Raw genomic sequence first — 23,255 nt, 5'->3', positions numbered from 1 at the left:
AGACAGACTCACTCATCTCAATTATCCAAATTGTCAACCCGAGAGGTTTTTGGTCTTGGCGCGTAGGTACGCGCTTAGCGAGTTCTACAGCTCTGATTGGTCTGTAACTTCTGCTAACCGAGCCATGGCACGCTTAGCGGATTAAGTGAGTGTGGATGCAGTGGTGGTGGAGCGCTTAGCGACGTGGTCTCGCTTAGTGCAATTGCCATTACACAGAGACATTTGGGCTTAGCGAGATGATCTCGCTTAGCCCAATTAACATAAAAGCTCAGACATAGAAGGTTTTGTGCTTAGCGCGCTGGTGCGCTTAGCGAGGCACAACCCGAGAAGGTTTTGGGATTAGCGCATGCACTCGCTTAGCGACGCACCATCTGCCACTGGATGAAGGGTTGGTGCGCTTAGCGAGAGTATTACTCGCTCAGCGCGTAGGCTGTCTCTCACTTAGCGCGGGTGTCACGCTGAGCGAGTTGGATGACTGAAAAATTTGTAAGACTCAACCTATCCAAGCAGCTTCAAAGAAGCTTGTGGCCAACCCCTTTCCTTTAAGTTCATACTCTTTCACCCTTCTCCCTAGCAGTATCAACTAAAACACAATCTAACTAACATGCATTACAACACAAAAATAAAAGATTGAAAAGGTAAGAAAGCTGGGATGCCTCCCAGTAAGCGCTTCTTTAACGTCACTAGCTTGACGTATATCACTTCTATGGGTCTTGTAAATGCAAGATGGTGGTTAATCTCTCAATGCTTCCACTATGATACAGCTTCAATCTTTGCCTGTTCACAACCCAGCTTCTCTCAGAAGTAGTTGATTGAGGATCCATTAACTCCATTGCTCCATATGGCTTCACTTCTTTGATGGTAAATGGCCCAGACCATTTGGACTTCAATTTGCCTGGAAACAGCTTGAGTCTTGAGTTGAAAAGAAAAACTTGTTGGCTTGGCTGGAAGTCCTTCTTCAGCAACTTTTTATTATGATACGCCTTCAGCTTCTGCTTGTATAGCTTGGATGACTCATACGCATTCAGCCTCATTTCCTCCAACTCTAAGAGCTGCAACTTCCTCTTCTCCCCCGATAGAACTTTATCACAATTCAAGAACTTCAAAGCCCAATATGCCTTATGCTCCATTTCTATTGGCAAGTGGCAGGCTTTGCCATAAACCATTTGAAATAGAGATAGTCCTATGGGGGTTTTAAAGGCAGTCCGATAAGCCCCCAAGGCATCATCCAGCTTAATAGCCCAATCTCTTCTTTTAGAGGCCACAGTTTACTCTAGAATCTTCTTCAGTTCCCTGTTGGAAACCTCAGCTTGACCATTTGTTTTGGATGGTACGGTGAAGCCACCTTGTGTGTGACGTTGTAATGCCCCAACACCTTTTGAAGTTGGCTATTGCAAAAATGAAATCCACCATCACTGATCAGAACTCTCGGTACCCCAAAGTGAGAAAAAATATTTTTCTTCAAAAATTTTACGACAATCTTGGCATCATTCTTTAGGGAAGCCACTGCTTCAACCCATTTGGACACATAATCGACAGCTACAATGATGTATTCATTCCCATAAGATGGGGGAAGTGGACCTACAAATTCGATACCCCAGCAATCATTTCGCCTTGATATGTTTCCCATCCTTTGACATTGATCGCACTTAGTTGCATGCTCATGGGCATCGCTGAAAACTGAAGACCAAAAGAATCCTGATTGCAAGACCTTCGTTGTTGTCTCGTCCCCACTATAATGACGTCCACAAGGTGAATTACGGAAGTGCCACAATATGCTTTTAGATTCCTCTCTCGTCACACATCTCCTCAAAAGGTTATCAGCTCCAATCTTAAACAAATGTGGATCATCCCAGACATAAAAGCGAGCATCATGCAAGAATTTCTTCTTCTGCTGCCAATTCAGATCCTTTGGATGGATTCCTGTTGCCTTAAAGTTGGCCAAATCAGCGAACCATGGCCTCTCGTTCACCACTAACGACAATTCATCTGGAAAGTCATCTCTTATTTCCAGTTCCTTCAAGGTAACTTCTTCATTTACTAGTCTTGACAAGTGGGCAGCTACCAGATTTTCTGATCCCTTTTAGTCTTGAATGACTAGATCAAATTCTTGCAGCAACAGGACCTGTCATACCCTAATTTCGTCCGGGGACCATTCGTTGTTGGGATGCGACCCTCGTTTGACCACTTCGAGGTACCTGGCACCCATCGTTAGGCAATTCGTGAAGTTCCAAGACATGTCGGAAGTCAAAAGAAGGCATTGGAGCACAATTCGTGAAGTTCCGTGACATGCCGGAAGTTAAAAGGAAGTGTTAGTGCGCAATCCGTAAATTCTGGAAGGCAAAAAAGGGATGATTACATAATCCGTAAGGTTCCGTAACATTACGGAAAGAAAACAAGTATCGTTACGTAATCCGTAAGTTTCTGTAACGTTACGAAAAAAGAATCAGCAAAAAAAAAAAAAGAGCAAGGGGTGTATTTAGTAAACAGGGGTTGCAAATAGCAACCAAGCCCACTTGGGCCTTCCAGGAAGTTCTCCAGAAGGCGGTGCCTACTGGAGGAAGCAACCTAGCTCGCCTGGGCGAGATGGGTGGCAAGCTTCTCCTTCTTTTCCCTATAAATAGGGGAAGGAGGGAAGAACAAAAATGTTCAACCCTCCTGGTATCTGAGGATCACTTAAAATTAGTGAGAAAAATTGTTTTCATGAAGAAAATCCAAGCCGAGGCGCTTCCGTAACGCTTCCGTGATGTTTCCGTGGGTGATTTCGCGAAGATTTTCAACCGCTCTTTGTCGTTCTTCATTCGTTCTTCGTCGTTCTTCAGTCTTCAACCGATAAGTTCCTGAAATCGAACTTTTCAATTCATTCTACGTACCCTTGGTGGTCCTCATTTTTTTCGCGTGCTTTTATTTTCAGTTCATTTACTTTCCGTACCCCCTTTTGACGTGCTTTAATCATTTATTTAAGTCACTTTCTCGCCTAATCAAAAATAAAATAATTTTCCACCGATCATTCGTATTGTAACATCTCTTAATTTCTGTTAAAATGAAATCCGACCGTTCGGTCATGCCGTAACCACGTTTAAAACCAAAAAAAGAGGCAAAATAATAATATAATAATAAAAAAATATCTTTTAGTAAAATAATAAAAAAAATCATTCGGAAGTTTTTCTTTGGGATTTTCCTTTCTTAATCGAATTGACTAATAACCTAAGTGAAACTAAGGCTAAAATCAATTCATAAATCAAACTTTTTTCATCGCCTAAAAAAGCCATTTTTAAGGTCCAACGCCTTAAAATGGTCTTTTTCGCCTTTATTGGTTAAACGTGGATTTCTAAAGCCTAAAATCAACAACGTAGCTTTGTCACCTCTTTCGAAAAAAATAATAATAAGAGATCATTAATGGTCCAATGCCTTAATGTTTTCTCCCCTTTTAAAGAATCGAAAGATTATTTAATGGTCCAACGCCTTAAATGATCTTTCATTCAATAAAAACATATCTTGCAAAAAAGGATAAAAAACAACTTAACCAACGCTTAGTTCTCAAAGAACTACGTAGGTCTGATTTCCTTATCACAATTGAGGAATACGTATGAGCAAGGGAAACACCCTCGTCGACCACAAAAAAATAAAAAATATAAAAAGGCATAAAAAGACATAAGAACGTAAAAAAAGGGAAAATAACATAAATTGAAGTCATATTTGCAAATTTGATTAAAGGTTGTTGTCTCTTGCGACGGACGCGTGGGGTGCTAATACCTTCCTCGTGCGTAAATATAACTCCCGAACCTTTCACTTAAAATTCGTAGACCACGTCTTTTTCGGTTTTTCCGATGTTTTCCTCAAATAAACGTTGGTAGCGACTCCGCGCGTATTTCTTTCTTGGAAGACGCACCCGTGAGCCCTCGCGTCGCCCTCCCGCCGAATGGTAGGTTGCGACAGGACCCATCTAATTAACCTGGGCTTAGAATCTGCCTTTGTCAACAGATATTTGATAGTTGCATGATCAGTGTACACAATGACAGTCGATCCCACCAGGTATGATCTAACTTTTTCCAGAGCATAGACAATTGCAAGCATCTCTTTCTTTGTGGTGGCATAATTTAATTGAGCGTCATTTAATACCTTGCTCGCATAGTAGATGGCATGAAAAACCCTGCCTTTCCTCTGGCCTAACACAGCATAGTCACTTGCGTCACACATAAGCTCAAACTCCTAGCTCCAATCCGGTGTTGTAATTACGGGAGCAGATACTAGGCTGGTCTTTAAAGTGTTGAATGCCTTTAAACAATCTTCATCAAATAAGAACACAACGTCCTTATTGAGTAAATTACTCATCGGCTTGGCAATTTTCGAAAAGTCTTTAATAAACCGCCTATAGAATCCAGCATGTCCCAGAAAGCTCATTACTCCCTTAACATTAACTGGTTGAATTAGTTTTTCAATAACATCATTTTTTGCTTTATCCACCTTGATTCCCCTCACAAAAATCTTGTTCCCCAAAATGATCCCTTCTTGGACCATGAAGTTGTGAAGGGCATTTTTCCCAGTTGAGCACCAGATTTGTCTCTTCACAGCGTTGCAACACCAGCTCCAAATTGGCTAGACAACAATCAAATGATGAGTCGAACACTGAGAAGTCATCCATAAATACTTCAATACACTTCTCTACCATGTCAGCAAATATTATCATCATACATCTTTGAAAAGTAGCAGGAGCATTGCAAAGCCCAAAGGGAATTCTTCTGTAAGCAAACACGCCAAATGGGCAAGTGAATGCGGTCTTCTCTTGATAATTTGGGTCCACAACAATCTGATTATATCCAGAGTAGCCATCCAGAAAACAATAGAATGATTGAACAGCTAATCGTTCAAGCATCTGATCCATGAAAGGAAGAGGAAAATGATATTTCCTTGTTGCATCATTCAGCTTCCTATAATCGATGCACATGCGCCACCCTGTGACTGTTCTTGAGGAAATCAAATCATTCTTTTCATTTCTTATCACTGTCATGCCACCCTTCTTAGGGACTACTTGTACGGGGCTCACCCAAGCACTATTAGAAATGGGATAGATGAGTCCTGCTTCCAGCAACTTGAGCACTTCTTTGCGCACTTCTTCCTTCATAGAAGGATTAAGTCTTCATTGTGGCTATCTCACAGGTTTGTAGTCAACTTCCATATTGATTTTGTGCATGCAGTAGGAAGGGCTAATTCTCTTAAGGTCTGATATGTGCCATCCGATCACTGCCTTATGCTTTTTCAGGACTTTCACCAGCCAAGATTCCTCTTCATAAGTTAGAAAGTTGCTAATCACTATTGGTCTTGCCTCATTATCTTCTAAGAACACGTACTTCAAATGCTCCGGCAAGATCTTCAGGTCCACCTTAGCCTTCTCTGTAGGAGAGTCCTTCTTCAATTCTTCAAACAAAACTTTTTCTGAAGGGCTTCCTTTCAACCCATCCAACTCTTCCAGACGCTTCTTTAACTCTCTTTCTTCTTCCTATGTAAGGCACTCCAAGCATTAGTCAGAGCTTTCTCTAATAGGGATTGAGATGCCATACCTTGAACTACCATGGCCACCTCATGCTCAACTGCCTCCATCGTAAAACAGGCCTTGTGGTCATTTGGATGCTTAATTGCGTCGAATAAATTGAAGGTAACCTTTTGATCATCGACACTCATTTCTAGGTTACCATTTCCCATATCCACTACACACTTAGCCATCAACATGAAAGGACGGCCTAAGATCAACGGAATTTTAGCATCTTCCTCTATATCCATGATCACAAAATCCACGAGGAATGTGAATTGACGAACCTTGACCAACACATCCTCCACCACATTGTAGGGTCTTGTAATTGAACGATCAGCAAGCTGCAATGTCATTCTGGTTGGTGCAATCTCTAGGTTCCCGATCCTTCTGCACACAGATAGGGGCATCATATTAATGCTAGCCCCCAAATCGATAAGTGTTTTTCCTACTGATACAGCACCTATTAAGCACAGGATAGTCATGCTCCCTGGATCTTTGTACTATGGTGGAAGGATTTTCTAAATAACTGCACTACAATTACCTTCCACCACGATGTTTTCATTATTGATGTATTTACCCTTCATGGTCAACAAATCCTTCAAAAACATAGTGTAAAGTGGCATATGTTGCAAGGCTTCCTCGAAGGGAATAGTAATTTTCAACTTCTTGAAAATATCAAGGAAGCGAGCAAAGTATCACTCCTTGTCTTTTTTGGATGACACCAAAGGGTGTGGTGCTTCCTTTCCTGAGTTGGGGACAACCTTTTTCTTTCTTTCTCTCACCAGCTCACTTTTAGTCTTTATATCTTCACCCTTTTTTTCTCTCTGCTCCCTCACTTTCTCTCTTTTTATTCTTTTTCTCATTTTCTGCTTCCTCGTTCTCACTTATTTCTTTTTCTCTCGTCTGTTCTTCCTCTTTCTCTTTCTCTGCTCCTAACACTCCTTCATTGCTTTGACTCTCATCACCCACAAACACTCTCCTTTGGCTTCTAGTGACTACAGCTTTGCATTCCTCCTTGGGATTTTTTTCATTATTTGCTCCAAAACTCCCTGAGGAATTTTCTGCTATTTGCTTGGCCAACTGCCCCACTTGGATTTCCAGGTTCTTAATTGCTAACTCAGTACTCTTATGATTGGACATTGAGACATGCACAAACTGAGTCAAGGTATCCTCCAGCTTGGTGGTTCGATCATATAGGTTTGGCCCTTGGTTAGGAGGTCAATTAGAAGACCCTCTTTGGTCCTTGTTGAACTGATTTCCTGGATGTGACCTCCAGCCTTGTCCTTGATTCTGATTAAAGTTTCCTCCTAGCTCGTATCCTAAAAAACCACCTGTGTGAAATCCTTATATCTTCTGGTTTGCCATATAATTAACTTCTTTAGCTGCATCATCTTGGGCCATACAACAACCAGATTCGCGAGCCCCTCCACAGATACTACAGCCTCCAATTTGCATAACTGTTGAATGACTCGATTGAGCTGCTTCAGCTGTGTTGGCAATTTGCTTAAGGTTTCTGTGAGTGACTCAAATTGTTTAGCTAACAGCTTATTTTGGGCCAACAGCGCATCTTGTGATGAAAGCTCCAACAGACTTGTTTTTGTGGGGATGTGCATTCTATCACGCAAAATAGCATGGTCACTGGCTGCCATGTTCTCAATCAGCTCCATTGCTTCTTTTGGAGTCTTCAATTTTATCTTCCCTCCGACTGAAGCATCCAATAATTGCTTAGATTATGGCCTCAAACCGTCAATGAATATATTCAACTGAATTGGTTCAGTGAATCCATGAGTGGGAGTCTTCTAGAGCAAACCACGGAAGCGCTCCAAAGCTTCACTCAAGGATTCATCGTGGAATTGATGGAATAAAGAAATTGTTGCTTTTCCTTCAGTTGTCTTGGATTCAAGGAAGTATTTCTTTAGAAATTTCTCCATCACTTCTTCCCATGTCTTCAAACTATTTCCTTTGAAAGATTGCAGCCATCTAATAGCTTCACCCGCTAAAGAGAATGAGAATAAATTTAGTATGATAGCATCTTCAGGAACTCCTGCTATCTTGACAGTGTTACAAATCTCAATATATGATGCTAGGTGAGCATAAAGGTATTCATTTTGAAAGCCATGGAAAAGATTCCCTTGAATCAGCTGAATCAAGGAATGTGGATATGAGATATTTGTAGCTTGAACTTCCGGCCACGCTATACTGGTGAAAAATTGCGACATAGTGGAGTTGAAGTAATCTTCAAGAGTTTCCCTTTGTGGTTGATCGTCTGCCATGGTGCTAGCTTCAGATGCACCAACTTCGGTTCCTCTCAAATCAACTGGAAATGATGAAGAAGATTCAGACGACAAAATTCTCTCGCCACTAGGATTAGTTGTCCTCTCTTGTAGCTCTCTTCTTTTCTTTTTCTTTTTTGTTGTTCCTCCTGCAAGTAGCTTCAATCTCCAAATCCAATGGAGCTAAGTCCCTTGCTGGAGTTTTACCTCGCATACAAGAAGCAAGTTACCACAGAGCAGTTAACTAAGGCAAGAGATTAAATTGAATTGAAAATATTTACAATAAACAATCAATGAATAAAGAATAAATGTTTCCAAACTATATTATACAATCTAAGTAGAAAGAAACTCCCTGACAACGACGCCAAAAACTTGTTGAACTATTGGCAAGTATACCAATTTCCACGAGTAGTATTTAAAAAGGTAAGTCCGAATATCGTGTCCACAGGAAATTTGTTGTACTTAGAAGTTGTATATTTAGTATGTAAACATTTTTAGCTTTGGTAATAAAGATAAAGAATTCATTAATGGGTTGATTTTCTTTAATTAATTTTGCTACTTAAACAAATGACAAAATGAACACAAAGTTGTAAAATGGAATAAATATCAAAGTAAAAGCGTCAGGGAGTCTTCTACTGAACTTCCTCTTACCGTACTAAAATATTTTTCTCTATTTAACATTATTCTAGTGTTCTTGCACCATCGATTTACTCAGACCATGATTTCTCACATGAACGAGTCTAACTCTCTTAGTTTTTGTTCTTGATTCCTCAACAAACTCGTTCTAAGGGAGTTGCAGTACGCACACGGCACAAAATATACTAGATTACTGCATTCTATTCCTAGATAAAAAGACCTCTAGCTGCTCTACCAAGTACTAAGGATTCTAAGCATTTTCCAACACTCAAAACCTAACTAAACATACGAATGGATGATCAAGTCACAAGTACGTAAAATAAACACAGATAGAAGCAAAGAACACTAGAAATAACATTAAATAGATAGTTAGAAGTTTACATTAAGAGTGCTCAGTAGAATAACTCCCCAACAATGAAGTTTCTAGCCCTTCATTAACAATGAGGACTTAATACAAAGAGGAAATGGTGTTTGAATGAAAGAAAATGGTAAAGGGATGAAGAAAATGTCTTCTCTCCAGCCTATGGCCTTCTTCCTTCTGTTTCATGTAGTGTCCTTTCATTTCCCTCTAACTCAGTGTTTTAAAGGCTCTTAGGCTTCTCAGCATATGAAGGCGTGCTTAGCAAGCATGTCTCGCTAAGCGAGAGTAAGTGGCTATGTGCTAAGCGGGCCTGAACGAGCTAAGCGCGAGAAGAGACAACGTCCTCGTTGGACGGGCTGGCTGCGCGCTAAGCGCGCTGCTCTCTGGCTTAATATTCTCTAGGGTTTTGCATTCACTCAGCAAGTTGGTTTCCTCACTAAGCGAATGAGCCTCACTTAGCCAATCTGGCTCGCTGAGCGAGTCCTTCAACAGCATTTCAACACCTTCTCTTCTTTAGCCTAAAAACCAAGTTAAATTCAACATTAGTCAAAAAAAATGGAGTTTCTACTTTATAAATTCATACAAGAAAAAATTATTTACAATTCTCACAAAAGAAACCATAAATTAGAGGCACATTGCTACTTTTTCACTTATTTTTAATGTAGTTAAAGCTCATGAATAACAATTAACACTAACAGGTATCAATATTAGTTTTTGTTTGTGTTGATTTGTTTAAGTGTTGACTTAATTGAAAATGTTGCAGTTGTTTATACATTGTTGTATATTTCATTTGTAGGATTGAGAGTGTTCATTGGTCATTAAAGAGACTTCTACAAAACAGCCTTGGTGACATATGCAGTGTTTGGGAAACAATGAACAACATGATGACACTTCAACACACCCAAATTAAAGCATCTTTTGAGACAAGTATGCACATCATTGGGCATGTGTTTAAACTTACCTTACAAAAAACTACTTGACATGGTATCAAGGTACGCTTTAAATGAAATTGTTGATGAGTATGAGCGTGTAGCTTATGCAGGCAAAAACCCTTCACGTTGTAGATGTGTCATGAGGACTACCCACGGTCTTCCATGTGCATGTGAGTTGTCTAAATATGTTGTTGGCTCCATACCACTAGAGACAATCCACATTTTTTGACGTAGGCTCAAATTTTCAAATCAAGGGTTATGTGAGGTTGAGGTGACCATAACTGAGGAGATGGAAATCATATTGAAGCAATTTGAGCAGCTCGATGTTTATGGCAAAGTGCATTTGAAGACAAAGTTTCGGGAAATTGCTTATCCTAATATGAACTCTATATGTCCTCCTCCAGAAAAGGTGAAGATCAATGGTGCTCCAAAAAAACCACTGACCAAACAACAAAAGTCAACAAAACGTGATTTGTCTTATTGGGATTATGTTGATGCGTTACACTCAGTGCAAAATAGTAATTCTTCTATGAAACATGGTGCATCATCATCTGAGCAACCAATACAGAGACGGAATATTCCAATGTTGGATCAATTTCATCCGTGCATCCAGGATTCTATTGAAAATATTATTGTTGTCAAAGCGGATGGTAACTGTGATTATCGTGCAATAGCTGCCTTATTGGGTATGGGTGAAGATTTGTGGTCATTCGTGCACAACCATCTGCATAAAGAATTCACACGCTGGTAGGAAGAGTATATCAACCTGCTTGGTGGCATAAAGAGATTTGAGGAATTAAAGCATTCCCTACTTGATGATGGATTATCTATGGTGTGTAAGTTTATTGTTATCACTTTTTCTTAAAATAACATTTAAGTAACCTCTATTTGTTGTATGTTACATGTAGGTTACCATAGACAAGTGGATGAATATTACGGATATGGGATATGTCATTACTTCACGATACAACGTGATCGTTGTTTCTCTTTCACGACAACAAAGTATGACATTTTTTCCTCTTAAAAGTCAACCACCACCATATTCTTTTGTGCATCGCATAATATACATTGGTCATGTGTATGAGAATCATTTTGTTTAGGTAATTGCATTATTATTATGTTAGTATAAAGGTTGACAACGTTGTTGGTTATCTTACATTGAATTTGTTTGTGATTATGTAACAGGTTTTTTTACGAGACCATTATCATTTATCACCATTGACGTTGTTGTGGAATACACATTGTCATTATCAAGCAAAGCAGTAGCCCACCCCATACATAGGCAAAATGTAGCATTACACAAATTTGTCAAAGCTGAAAACCGAATTTGTTGATTTAGGTGAAGAATGAACATAAAATGTTATTTCCATTTTCGTTTTTGTAAATAATTATTTTGTTGACATTTTGTTACGCTATGCATGTTATTTCCACTAATTGTGTTGCTTTGTTGAGATAACTTTAAAAAAATAGGACATAAATAAGTACTTTTAAAATAACAAATATATGGTTTCATTAGCTAATGGACACCAATTTAAACATTACATTAAATTAAAAGAGAGTTGAAACAAACAGAAAATACAAGAAAAACTACAATTAAATAATACTAATTTTGCACTGAATCATGTTGCGACCGAGATATGTCGTTTTCCATTTTAGTTATCGATTTATTAAAAACAGCTAAAATTTCTATTAGACAAAATTGTTTCTAGTAGTTAAATTGTACTAAGACCTTTAGCACGTCATCATCAATTTTTAACTCAATTATTTTAAATTTGATATAAAAAAAATTTAGATATTCAGAATGACCTAACTATCGAAAAAACAATCATTTTACCATTTATGATTTATGAATACCATAAGGGGGAATCCCTTGACCCCCATTGAGTTCTGACAATCACCCAGTAGTTGAACCCCTTTAGGTTCTTGCTTGGAAGTGGGACAATACAATTGTGCCTCCTTCCAAACAAGCTCTTGTCGAGTGGTCCAGATTAGCTCCTGAAGATACCAGTTGGGAGCTTTGGTATGATGTATGTGCCATTTATAACCTTTAAGGACAAGGTTAGTCTCTCGGACGAGGGGCATTGATAGCAGCACCACCACCCCTATAGGAGACAGCACCCCCATAAGAGACAACAGACCCAAGCGCACTATCAAAAGGCCAACGCACCTCAGTGATAACATGTAACGGATAGCAGCAAAATAGGAGACAAAGATCAGAATATTCTCACCATTTTGTTATAGCAGATTCAGTCATTTTCTAATTATTGTAATTCAAAGCTGGCCCAAGATTAGGACAGCCTTTTCGTGCTTGTAAACTCCTATATATATGAGGAATGAAATGAAGAAAGGCAGAACCGATTGCCTAATTCCCTTTATCCTTCTTATTTACATTTGCTTTAGTCCCGATAGCTAACACTATCTTTATATGAAAATGCGACACCATCTTCCCCCTAAGCTCCCTCACTAACCAGTGTTTCTCCCTCCTTCACCTTCTTCGTACTCCTCTCAAAAGATCCTCTTCCAGAGAAGAGATGGACCCCTTTGTCTCCCTCCTCAACAGAAACCATATTTTTGTCTACTCCCCTATAATCCTAATTATATAGGTTCTTAAATACCTATACTTAGACTTAGTATTTACATTTTAATTCGAAAAAATATTTACTTGATGTCTCTATTACAAAACATAACAAATAAAATATTTAAATAAACTGAAATCTACCAAAATAAATTAATTGCAACATAGTATGTCCATAAATTTTAAAAAATTATTAAATTAAAGAAAATATAATTCAAATTTAAAATAATAAAACTTGCAAAATGATTAGTTTATAAATTCGTAAATCAACTCCTTGTATTTTTTAAATTATATATAACAAAAAAAAATTATAAGTTAACATTCATTAATTGCAAATGATAATTTGTAAAATCAAAATAATATAATAATTCTTTTCTTGATAATATTTATTATATAATAATTTTTTAAAATTTGTTGAAATAATATCATTAATTATACAGTAATTTATGTAATTGGTGTCATTTTTATTTTAAATTTATTAGTTTAAAGAATTGATTTAAGTAATATATAAATATGAAATAAATTAGATAATAAAATATTAATATCTTAATTTATTGTTTTATTTTCAAAATATATATGCAAACCTAAACCCACATTTATTTACTAAATAATTTTCTTCATATCATAAAGCAAAATTCAAGTATCATCCATTCTTTCAATTGCCAAATTTTTTATCCGTATATTCTGACAAATTAATTAACACAGAACAGAAAAGGCATAGTAAATAACAAATTTTGAGAGCAAGATCAAATTAGTTCTACCCTAAATTCCATAATAATAACTAGCACGTCCTTACATACAAAATTTTGAATTAATTGAAATTCAGTTACCATGTAAGTACGCTAATTTTTATCATAATTATTTTTAAAATATAACATCAATACTTTTTATTAATTTATAATATAATTATTTTATATTAATAATGCATGATAAATAAACTCACGTGTAAAGAGACAAATTATATTTGAGTGGTGTGCATGGATGTTTCAGTGCTCATATTGGTTCAATTAACTCTTCTTATGTTGAGTTCATGGGGGCTACTGTTGCTGTTTAATTAGCTTTTAAGAAGAGCTGGACTAAATGTCGTTGCAGTCTGATTCCATTTTTGTTGTTCCAGCTTTTAAAATTCTGAATTTATTCCTGGAAGGTTTAGAAATATATAGATGGTTTAATTTTTTACATTTTACTAAACATTAAATTTTAAAATATCTCATATTTTTGGTGAAGGGAAAGTGTACATGTATAAGTTGACCTCTCACATAAGCAATATACAAGAATCTTGTTGGTGGGATATTACTTGTTTTATTAGGAATGAATTCACTGTGGTGATAGTATTTTGTTTCGCAAATTACACCTTAAGACTGGCCCAATGATTAAAAGGGCCTAACTTTATTTTTGAAATTTATCAATGACAAATTTTGAATTAATACTCAAATAAGAATAAGTCATATCATTTTTTATGACTTCTAATAATCAAATCATAAAAAGTTAAACGACTTCAGTTTTTTTTTTTTTTTAAGTTGTAACAAGTGAATCACTTCTATTTTTTTAAATTTTTATATGAAGTCATAAAATAATTAACAAGTCCAAAGTTGTTCAATTTTTTTAATTATTTATTTGAAATTATAAAATGTTATACAACTTTAAAGTCATCCTAAATTTTTTATTTTTAACTTAATTTCTAACAACTTTAAATTAAATTAATATTTTCTATATTTTTGTATATTGTTTTATTTAATATTTTCTATATTTTTTTACTATTAAAGATTATTATTTGTTTTTTAAATTAGAAAAAATAATGTAAACAAAAGACTTAAATTTAAATGAAATAAATAAATGGTATATATATATATATATATATATATATATATATATATAAAAGTTGAAAAATATTTATAAATTTTATCCGCATTAATTTCATTCCCTTGAAAATAGAGATAAATGACCTGAATATTTAGATCTTATTTTATATCTGATACTTCAAAACAAAAAGACACAGTGAAAAGACCAGTTATTAGTATAATGAGATGAACGAATCAATTCCAAAAAGACCTAAGAAATATTTATTGTATAGAATATAATCACAATAATTATTCATACAAGCATGTTGACGACTAATATTATTTCTACTTTTTAATTTTATATTTGTGTTTAATTTGTATTGTTCATTTTATATTAATGTATTCTGTTATTTTTATTTTAACAACTACTTTTATTATTAAGTTATTTTTTGTTGTTAATATTAAAATAATTTTATGAAATAAAATTCATTAATAGTGCTATACGGAATTGTTAGTTTACTTAATGTTAAATGTAAAAATTAATTAAAATTTTAAAAAAATTAATATTATTTGATAAATTTTAAGTTAATATAATTTAAAAAATATTTAAAAAATTTAATATTACTCGATAAACTTTAAGTTAATATTAATTTTTAATATCAGTCATTTAAAAATAAAAAAAATTGAAGTCACAAAAGATTTTATTTAAAGTAGTAACGACTTCATATAAAAAAAAAAACTAAAGTCGCTCAGTTTTTTCAGTTTTTACGACTTCAATAAAAAAAAATCAATTTTTTATAACTTCATAACTCTATTTAGGTATCAACTCAAAATTTGCTCCCATTTAATAAATTTCAAAAGAAATTACCCTTTGGTCATTTCACCATTTAGATAGATTTCATGGGTTTGCTTAGATGCAGGATGGATTCTATCCAAGATTTTATGTATCTGTGTCACAATAAAATGTATCGTTTTCTCTCAATGAAAATAATCAAATTCTGTCGTCCATTATTGAAAAAATATTTAATATTAAAGTTTACATGTATTTTGATTCTTTATTAATATACTAATGTTTAATTTTATTTACTTTATAATTTGAGTTTTTATTTATGTTTCTTATTTTGTTAAAAAGACAAATCTTTAAAAATAATTAAATATTTTAAATTTATTATCATAAATCTAACGCATGTTATGTTAAGATGGGTTGAAAATTCATTTAATATAAACTTATGAAAATAATATATTCAATTTGGACCTTTTTTAACTATTATTCTGTATCGTGACACCTCCAAACAAAGCTCAGGTCGACCCTGATTAGATGCCCCCCATGCATTGTTCATGTATCTCTTTTTTCTTTCCTTTAATATATTTCCAGTGTGCTGCAATTGGAATTCCTATTATTGTTGAGTCTGAGTCTTTGCCTATCTTTCTGGAAGAAAAAAAAAATAACGCAATAAGTGGCAAATTAATTTCTTCAAAAAAAAATAAAGAGTGGCAAATTAATAAAGCATTCAATAAAATCTCATTATAGTAGTAGTATCATATTTCCATACACAAGTGACAAGCCAACCTAAGAAACAGAACCACTGCAATACAAACACAGAGGAACACCAATAGTTGGTCCTCACTAAAGCTAATATTGTTCCCGTTACATTTATTCGAACAAAGATAATTGGTTCGTGAGCATTCGATTGAAACCTCAGAAAACCTTAACCTCAATGGTTCTGGGTTTCTTGGGCTCAGGAGGAGGCAATTTCTGCACAGTGACACTAAGCACCCCATCTTGACACACTGCAGAGATTGCATCAGTGTTGGCATTCTCAGGTAACACAAACTTGCGCATGAACTTCCCAACCCTTCTCTCCATTCTCAGATACTTCACCCCTTCTTTTTCTTCATCCCTCTTTCTCTCCCCACTAATCAGAAGCACGTTGTCGTCTTCAACCTGAACCTTTATGTCCCCAGATTTCAAACCCGGCATGTCGATCTCGAACACGTAGGAGTTGGGATATTCCTTCACATCCGCAGGTGTTGCAGCCATTGCTTTGGCGTCTCGAACGTATGACCGTGTCGGAGCACTGTACGTCTTGTTTTCCCCTGCAGCGTCCTCTGACATGTCCATCATGTGTTGCAGCGTGTGGAACAACGGAGGCTCCAAACCCATCACTCTGAAATCCATGACTTTCAAAAAAATTGAAGGTTGCCGAAAGTAGAGTTTGTTGGTAATAGTTATTTGCTTTTGCCTTTATTTTTTCTTTGAGGACGAGAAAGGGTGAGTATGGCTATTTAAACGGGTAGATAGATTACTCGAGAAAGAAATGGAAGTTTCTGGAGAAAACATAGAGTGATGTGGAACTTCCAGCAGGTTCGGTTACATACAATAGAAGCTTTCAAATCCATCACGCTTTCCTTAATTTTCGATTGAGTCAGAGATATTTTTGGACATTCTGCCCTTAATTAATAATGTGTATTATATAAGGTTATTTAAAAGATTATCCGTTTTAAAGTTCTTATTAATTTTTTAAATTAAGGGCATCTTATTTTATGAATTTTTTAATGTGTAAATCTTAAAAAAGTAAATATTTTTATTTCTATAAAGACCAAAATAAAAATATCAAAAAGTTTAAAGCGTATCATTTTGTATAAAAAGGTTGTAATCCACCAATTACATATATAATATTCTATTCTAAAATGTTATCATTAACAAAAAAAAAAGAGTGAAATTATTTATTTTTAAGACCAATTGTACATATAAGAGTACGAATTCTTTCAAAAAATATTTGGCATTTGAATCCAAGTACAATTTTGCATATCAAGATTTTCTCTAAATCATTTTCATAATGGTTATTAAATTTGATCACATGGAAACTCGTTCAATTCGATTTAATATTGATAAAAAGAAAAAGAGAGAGAGAGAAAAGGATCTAGATCCACTAATTAAAGGAAAACTTTAAAGAATCAATCTGATTCGTGATCTCTAAAAACAGGTGGTATAACTATAATTTATATAAATGTAAGGAAATATAAGTTTTTTAACTGGTCACATACTTAGAAAGGAAACTCTTATCATTAGGGGTGGAATAGGTCAAGCCAGTCTATAAGTGTCTATGACCTGAATTACATAAAGTCTGGTCTGAACTGACCTATTTAATTAAAAGGTTAGGCTCAGACTTTTTTAAAAGTCTATTAAATTAAAAGTTTATTAAATTAAATAGATCAGACTTAGACTTATTAAAAAGTCTTATAAGCTTGATAGGCCGGCCTATATATATATATATATATATATATATATATATATATATATATATATTATTTTTTGGGCACCAATATATAATATTATTTTTTGAATACAATTAATTTTTTTTAAAACTACCAGACTTTGGTTACACATTAGTGCTCCATAACTTCTCCATAACTTCTATTCTTATAATCAAGGATTTTAATTACAATTTAGGTGTGAGTTATGTGCCTTTTATATTCCTCATTATTTTGATTGACTTTCTTTTTTTTAATTTTTCTATTACGTTCCTACTCCATCAAATATTTAGTGTGAAGAAAGCTTTTAAAAAGGCTATCAGGCCAGACCAAGTTTTTAAAAAAGTCAGGCCGAGCCAAAATAAAAGTCTTTGATAGGCTATAGACCAGACTCAGGCCTTTCAAAGCCTGGTCTGACCTATTCTCACCCCTACCTATCATGCAACCACATTTAGTCCTCATTATTTTTTTAATAGATTTACCTAACTATAGATTTACATAGGTTTCCCTCAACTTGAGTTTTGGTTCTTGTCCTCTCTAGTTGCTCTTGTATTTTGGATTCCTTTTGGATTATTAAATCTACTTTCTTGGTGAGTATTTTGAGATCAATTATGAAAAGAGTGTGAACCTAATTGAGATCTCTTGCGTTGTAAAGTCACCAACCAAGATTTATTTTAAAAAAAAGTGTGCTTATAAACACGGTTTAACTATTTAACGGTTTAGATTACTCTTTTCTTTTTAATTTTCAAAAATCAAAATTATTATCAAGATTGTTTGAGCTGCACCTGCTAGATCTGATGAAGGTTTTCTTTGCCTTCTAGTGTTATGGCACCCTAATAGAACCGTGATGTCAATCCAACAAATCAATAAATAAATCTCCTACCATTAGTCATTATTCGGGAACACAGGTTGTTAGTTCAGAAAGTTTCTTATCATTCAAACAAATACTAGAAGGGTTGAGTTCAAGCGATATATCACTCAATTAACACCCGAATTATTGTATCCAAATCTGAGTAAAAGTGACGTAGAAATTAACTTTTGAGCAATTGAAATTAATATAAATATTCATTAATTTAATTATTTATTTATTGCATCTAGTCCCCATACCAACCCGACAATTCTAGTTGAAAGTACAATTTCATTAGATTAAGGAAGAACGTAGTTTAAACTATTGAACTTAGTATCCTTGAAATGGTATGCAAATGATCAATTCTTCTTTATATCCTGTATAATTTCTATATTTAACCACTCAATACCATTTCTTAAAAAATTTCATTCATACAATCGTTGTACTTTCTTGATAAAGCATTCATCATTTAGTCCCATTAAACAAAATGATCAACTAAGGGCAGAGTAATCACGTTTTGCATTTCAACACTGCGTACATAAACATAAACACTAAAAGGAGTAATCACCTTTTGCTTTTCAACGCTGCCTACATGATTATGCAGAGTATTTGTGCTTCTACAATTATTTTGCAAATGTGGATATTATATTAATTTAGTAGTTCAGAAAACAATAAATAAAATTAATGTTCTCAATTTCATCTAAACGCATTCTGTTAAATTCTGTTATTTGGAGATTGGGATGGAAATTGGACAGCACAGAGTAACTTAGAAATAACTAAGATCAGCAAATACTAAACAACTGATATAGCATCATCTGATTACAACATCACAAAATCACAATACCATAAAACCATTGCTTTGAGAACAGAAAAACCTTCAAATCAGAAAAAACATTACTTCCCCTGCTTCTACTAGAGAGGGAAACAAACGTTTATTTAACTTCGTTCTACAAGTTGTTCAAGCAACCTTAACCTCAATAGTCTTAGGTTTCTTAGGTTCCGGTGGAGGCAATTTCTGCACTATGACACTAAGCACCCCATCTTGGCACACAGCAGAGATTGCATCAGTGTTGGCATTCTCAGGTAACACAAACTTGCGCATGAACTTCCCAATCCTTCTCTCCATTCTCAGATACTTCACCCCTTCTATTTCTTCATCCCTCTTTCTCTCCCCACTAATCAGAAGCACGTTGTCGTCTTCAACCTGAACCTTTATGTCCCCAGATTTCAACCCTGGCATGTCAATCTCGAATACGTAGGAGTTGGGATATTCCTTCACATCCGCAGGTGTTGCAGCCATTGCTTTGGCGTCTCGAACGTATGACCGTGTCGGAGCACTGTATGTCTTGTTGTCCCCTGCAGCGTCCTCTGACATGTCCATCATGTGTTGCAGCGTGTGGAACAATGGAGAATCCAAACCCATCACCCTGAAATCCATGGCTTCTGCAATATAGAAAAAAAAAACTGCTAAAAGTTGAAGATTTTTATTACTCTGGTTTGTTTGTTTTGCTGAAGTTTCTTGACAGACAAAAGGGGTTGGGTGACTATTTATATGGGGGAAATAGATAATTCGGGAAGAAATGGAAGTTTCTGGACAGAACTAATAGCGTGCTGGAAATGGAAGTTTCTGGAGAAAACTAATAGTGGTAGTAGTCTTCTGTGGAACTTCCAGCGAGTTCGGTTACTGGAATTAGTTTCTCAAGAGACCTATAAAGATAATTTTAATTAATTAATAGAGGATTTTTTTTATATGATTAGTCATTAGTACACTAAAATTAGATTCAAAGATTATTTGATACAATAAATAATTAAATTTTGGCTTTGATTAATTTGAGAATAATACCAGATTCAAATCAATTTAATTTAATCTTGTACACTTTAGATTGGATCAATTATTTTGATCTTTGTCATGTTTTTCTTTTAACTTAAGAAATAACACTGAAAAAGTGAAATTTTATTAACTAGAATATGACTAATACGTTAAATTTTTTAATGCTTAACTTTTCATTTTAGGGACAACACTCATTAAATCAAAAAAGCAAGGGTATTTTTCGTGGCACTACTACTTTCGTTATTGGCAATATTCACATGGGTGCCATTTTGTTTTATCCCAAAATTGCCTCTTGCATAAAAAATCATGATTATGTTATGTAATTGAAGAGTGAAAAAAAAAATAACAAGAAAAACACAATTTTGTTACTAAGGGTGAGTATACGGAACAGTCCAATCTATTTAATGTCTGGTATGTGAAGCCTCTGTTTTAGATGGGTTAAGTCTGGTATGTGAAATAAATAAACATTTTTTTCAAGGTCTATATTCGATATGCAAAAGTCAAGAGGATGAACGAACCAATCCACATATCCAAATATTAATTTGAAAAGTGAACAAATGAAAAGAAAAAAAGGTGTCTCCATTTCTTAAGCAAAAATCTATTACACTAAAATATATCAACATTTTAAACATAACAAAATAACAATAACAACCTAAATTAAAGATCAAAATTTTAACATAACAAATTAATAATACTTGCACATTAGACTTAGGTGGGTTAAACGGGTAGTTGACGAGTCCACAGATAAAGCTCGTTAGGTCTGTAGGCTTAACAGACTGGACTCATGAATTCAATATAATTATATGGACATTAAAAAAAAGATATGTTAATGGGCTAGTCTACAAACCTGGATTTGTATACACACCCTTATTTGTTTCACACTTATACAACAAAATTTGTTTCCGTTGTTTTTTTCTTTACTCCCTAATTACATAATGGCATCGAATTTTTTTTCACCCTCAAATATCACAACTGAATCATGATTCATTTATGATATTTGATTCCACTCCCAAATATATAATGGAAGTACAATTTCATTTTTTTTATTTTATTGTCACCCCTACTGTGCAACGAAATCATTCTGTTGTGTTTTTTGTATAAAAAGAAGTGTTTTAATTCTTAAAAAGTAAAATTTAATGTTTTTATGTTGTAATTTAACAATCATATCTATGGCTGTCTAACAAGCCAACAATGCTCCTGTAGTGCTCAATGCAATTTAAACCACCTATTTTGTTAGTGCAATCTTGGTCGTTGTTAATAATTGGGTCACGAGAAAACAATACAAGATGTCAATAAATACAACTAGTGGTTTGAGGCAGGTCAATGCTTTGTGTTGATATTCACTAGATTGGTTTGAGGATGGAAGGTGTCGTTGTTGTGTATTATGATGGTGATATGGTACCATCTTCTGAGGGGGTATTGTTTGGATGTCTTAATGGTCCTAAATTCGTTAAAATTAGCGAGGAAATGTTGCTTGATTTTATGAGGAAAGCAATTACGAATAGGGGTGGGTATAGGGACTTAGAACTGCGGACTGACCTGTTAAGCCCATGGACCTTGCGAATAATGAACCTCTTTTTTTAAAACATGCATAGTTATATCAAGTTTTTGAGTCCAACTCGATAATTCTGCAAACCTAACGGACTTTATCCATGGAAATGAAGTTAATTTGTTTTCTTCTAATTTTGTAAATTTTTCACTTTTTAAAATTATACTTCTATGAAAAACATTTTTTTCAAATTACTATTTGGGCTCGTGGACCAGTTCATTTATCCGTAGACTTTTGCAGGTCGAATACGAACCTTGAAAAATAAATTATTTTACAGACCAGACTTCTAAAACAAGGGATTTGTGGGTTGGGCCTTAAATAGGTTGGACCGGTTCGTATACCCATCCCTAATTATGGATACCATTGGAGGTGGAAGAAGCTTACATGATATTTTTAAACGTAAACATGTATATGCAGATGATTATTGTGTTGAGTACAATTGTTTGGAGCTTAAAGACCACAATGATATGGGGAAGATATTTTTCATCTTTTCACAATTTAGTTCTAAAGGACTGATCAAGTTGTATGCAATAGTTGACTGATCTCCAGAAGAAATCATTGCCCAGTTACGTAAACAAAGAAAACCAAGATTTATCGAAGAGATCATTATTTTGATGCATGGATCAATGTTGACAAAAAGCTCTAATGAAGTTGACAAAACTCTATGTAATCATGTTTTTTATTGATGAAATTTATATTTATTGTTGTTGTTTGTTTTATAAATTTAATAGTAATCTCATTCTTTGTTACATTATTAAGCGTGTGATGTTTACACATTTAAAAAGTTTTTTTTTTTTATATTACAGTTGCAATTTATATATTTTTTAAACCTAATGACAAACTTTTGGGATAAAGATTATTAAATCAAGTAAGGGAGTTTACACTTACTGACATGGAATAATGTACCTAAAACTACATTAACATTTAAATTATTAGAGAGACACTATTTTTTTAATTTATTTTTATTATAATTTAACTTCAAAAGCAATTTTCTTGCTTACTAAAATGACATTATTTAACTAATTTATTAAATATGTTATTTCATCTAATATGAGATTAATATTTTCTTACAAATGAAGTAGGAAAATTTATGAAAGCATGGACTTAATGCATGATTTATTATAAAATATTACATCATGTCAAGAAGTTTTTCATTAAAGATTTGAATTGTTTTGTGTGAATGTATGTATACATGATTTTGATGATGTCAATGATAAGCGCTTCTCAAGTTTGATCAGAGTCAAGAATTCAGAAATTTAGAAAATAACTCCTAAGAGTCACAACTCTTCAGAAAATAACTCATGAGAGTCACATCTGCTCAAGAGATTTTTGAATGGTCATCAAAGGCTTATAAATAGGTGATTTGGGACACAAAATGTATGAGAGAGATATTCCAAGAGAACTTCATTGCCAAATGCTCTCTCAAAAGAAAATCTTAGGCAAACACTTGCAAATCCATTAAGAGTTTCTCCATGGACTTCAATTGTAATATCCTTCTCTTCAAGAGAGAATTCTTCTTTCTTTCTTCTCATTCAAAGAGATTGATTAAGGGACTGAGGGTCTTTAAGTTGTAAGGATTTCTGAACATAAGGGATGGGTTGTCCATGTGTGGTTCAGACTTTGTAAACGGATTTTTATAAAAGGAGTGGAAAATCTCAAGTGGGTTGCTTGAGTACTGGACG

General features: G+C 34.4%; 3 protein-coding genes across 3 annotated transcripts; all 3 read right to left on the bottom strand.

The window, feature by feature from the left end:
* Positions 1-1,268: 1,268 nt before the first annotated feature.
* On the bottom strand, positions 1,269-4,404 carry LOC106795778 (uncharacterized). The gene is made up of 3 exons (XM_026125377.1): positions 4,240-4,404; positions 1,475-2,080; positions 1,269-1,388 (listed from the first exon to the last, which is right to left on the bottom strand). Exons 1-3 carry the CDS (start codon positions 4,402-4,404, stop codon positions 1,269-1,271), a joined length of 891 nt encoding a protein of 296 aa, XP_025981162.1.
* An 11,191-nt stretch (positions 4,405-15,595) lies between these two features.
* LOC100500666 (alpha-crystallin domain-containing protein) lies at positions 15,596-16,349 on the bottom strand. The gene has a single exon (NM_001250695.3). The coding sequence runs from the start codon at positions 16,268-16,270 to the stop codon at positions 15,791-15,793; it is 480 nt and encodes a 159-aa protein (NP_001237624.1). The 5' UTR covers positions 16,271-16,349; the 3' UTR covers positions 15,596-15,790.
* A 2,623-nt stretch (positions 16,350-18,972) lies between these two features.
* On the bottom strand, positions 18,973-19,710 carry LOC100500503 (alpha-crystallin-Hsps_p23-like superfamily protein). Its single transcript, NM_001248371.2, has one exon. The coding sequence runs from the start codon at positions 19,629-19,631 to the stop codon at positions 19,152-19,154; it is 480 nt and encodes a 159-aa protein (NP_001235300.2). The 5' UTR covers positions 19,632-19,710; the 3' UTR covers positions 18,973-19,151.
* Between the last annotated feature and the right edge of the window lie 3,545 nt (positions 19,711-23,255).

The sequence above is a fragment of the Glycine max genome, chromosome 14 (genome assembly GCF_000004515.6).
Source record: "Glycine max cultivar Williams 82 chromosome 14, Glycine_max_v4.0, whole genome shotgun sequence".
Classification (NCBI taxonomy): domain Eukaryota; kingdom Viridiplantae; phylum Streptophyta; class Magnoliopsida; order Fabales; family Fabaceae; genus Glycine; species Glycine max.
The sequence above is the reverse complement of the archived record's forward strand: the minus strand, read 5'-3'. Positions and strand labels throughout refer to the sequence as shown.

Excerpts from the sequence above, each read along its gene's own strand:
- LOC100500503 (NM_001248371.2), bottom strand. The coding sequence starts at position 19,631 with ATGGATTTCAGGGTGATGGGTTTGGATTCTCCATTGTTCCACACGCTG.
- LOC100500666 (NM_001250695.3), bottom strand. The coding sequence starts at position 16,270 with ATGGATTTCAGAGTGATGGGTTTGGAGCCTCCGTTGTTCCACACGCTG.
- LOC106795778 (XM_026125377.1), bottom strand. The coding sequence starts at position 4,404 with ATGAGCTTTCTGGGACATGCTGGATTCTATAGGCGGTTTATTAAAGAC. Across the intron at positions 2,081-4,239 it reads CCAGCCTAGTATCTGCTCCC|GGATCAGAAAATCTGGTAGC; the intron begins GTAATTACAACA and ends CAAGACTAAAAG. Across the intron at positions 1,389-1,474 it reads AGAATGATGCCAAGATTGTC|CCAACTTCAAAAGGTGTTGG; the intron begins GTAAAATTTTTG and ends TTTTTGCAATAG.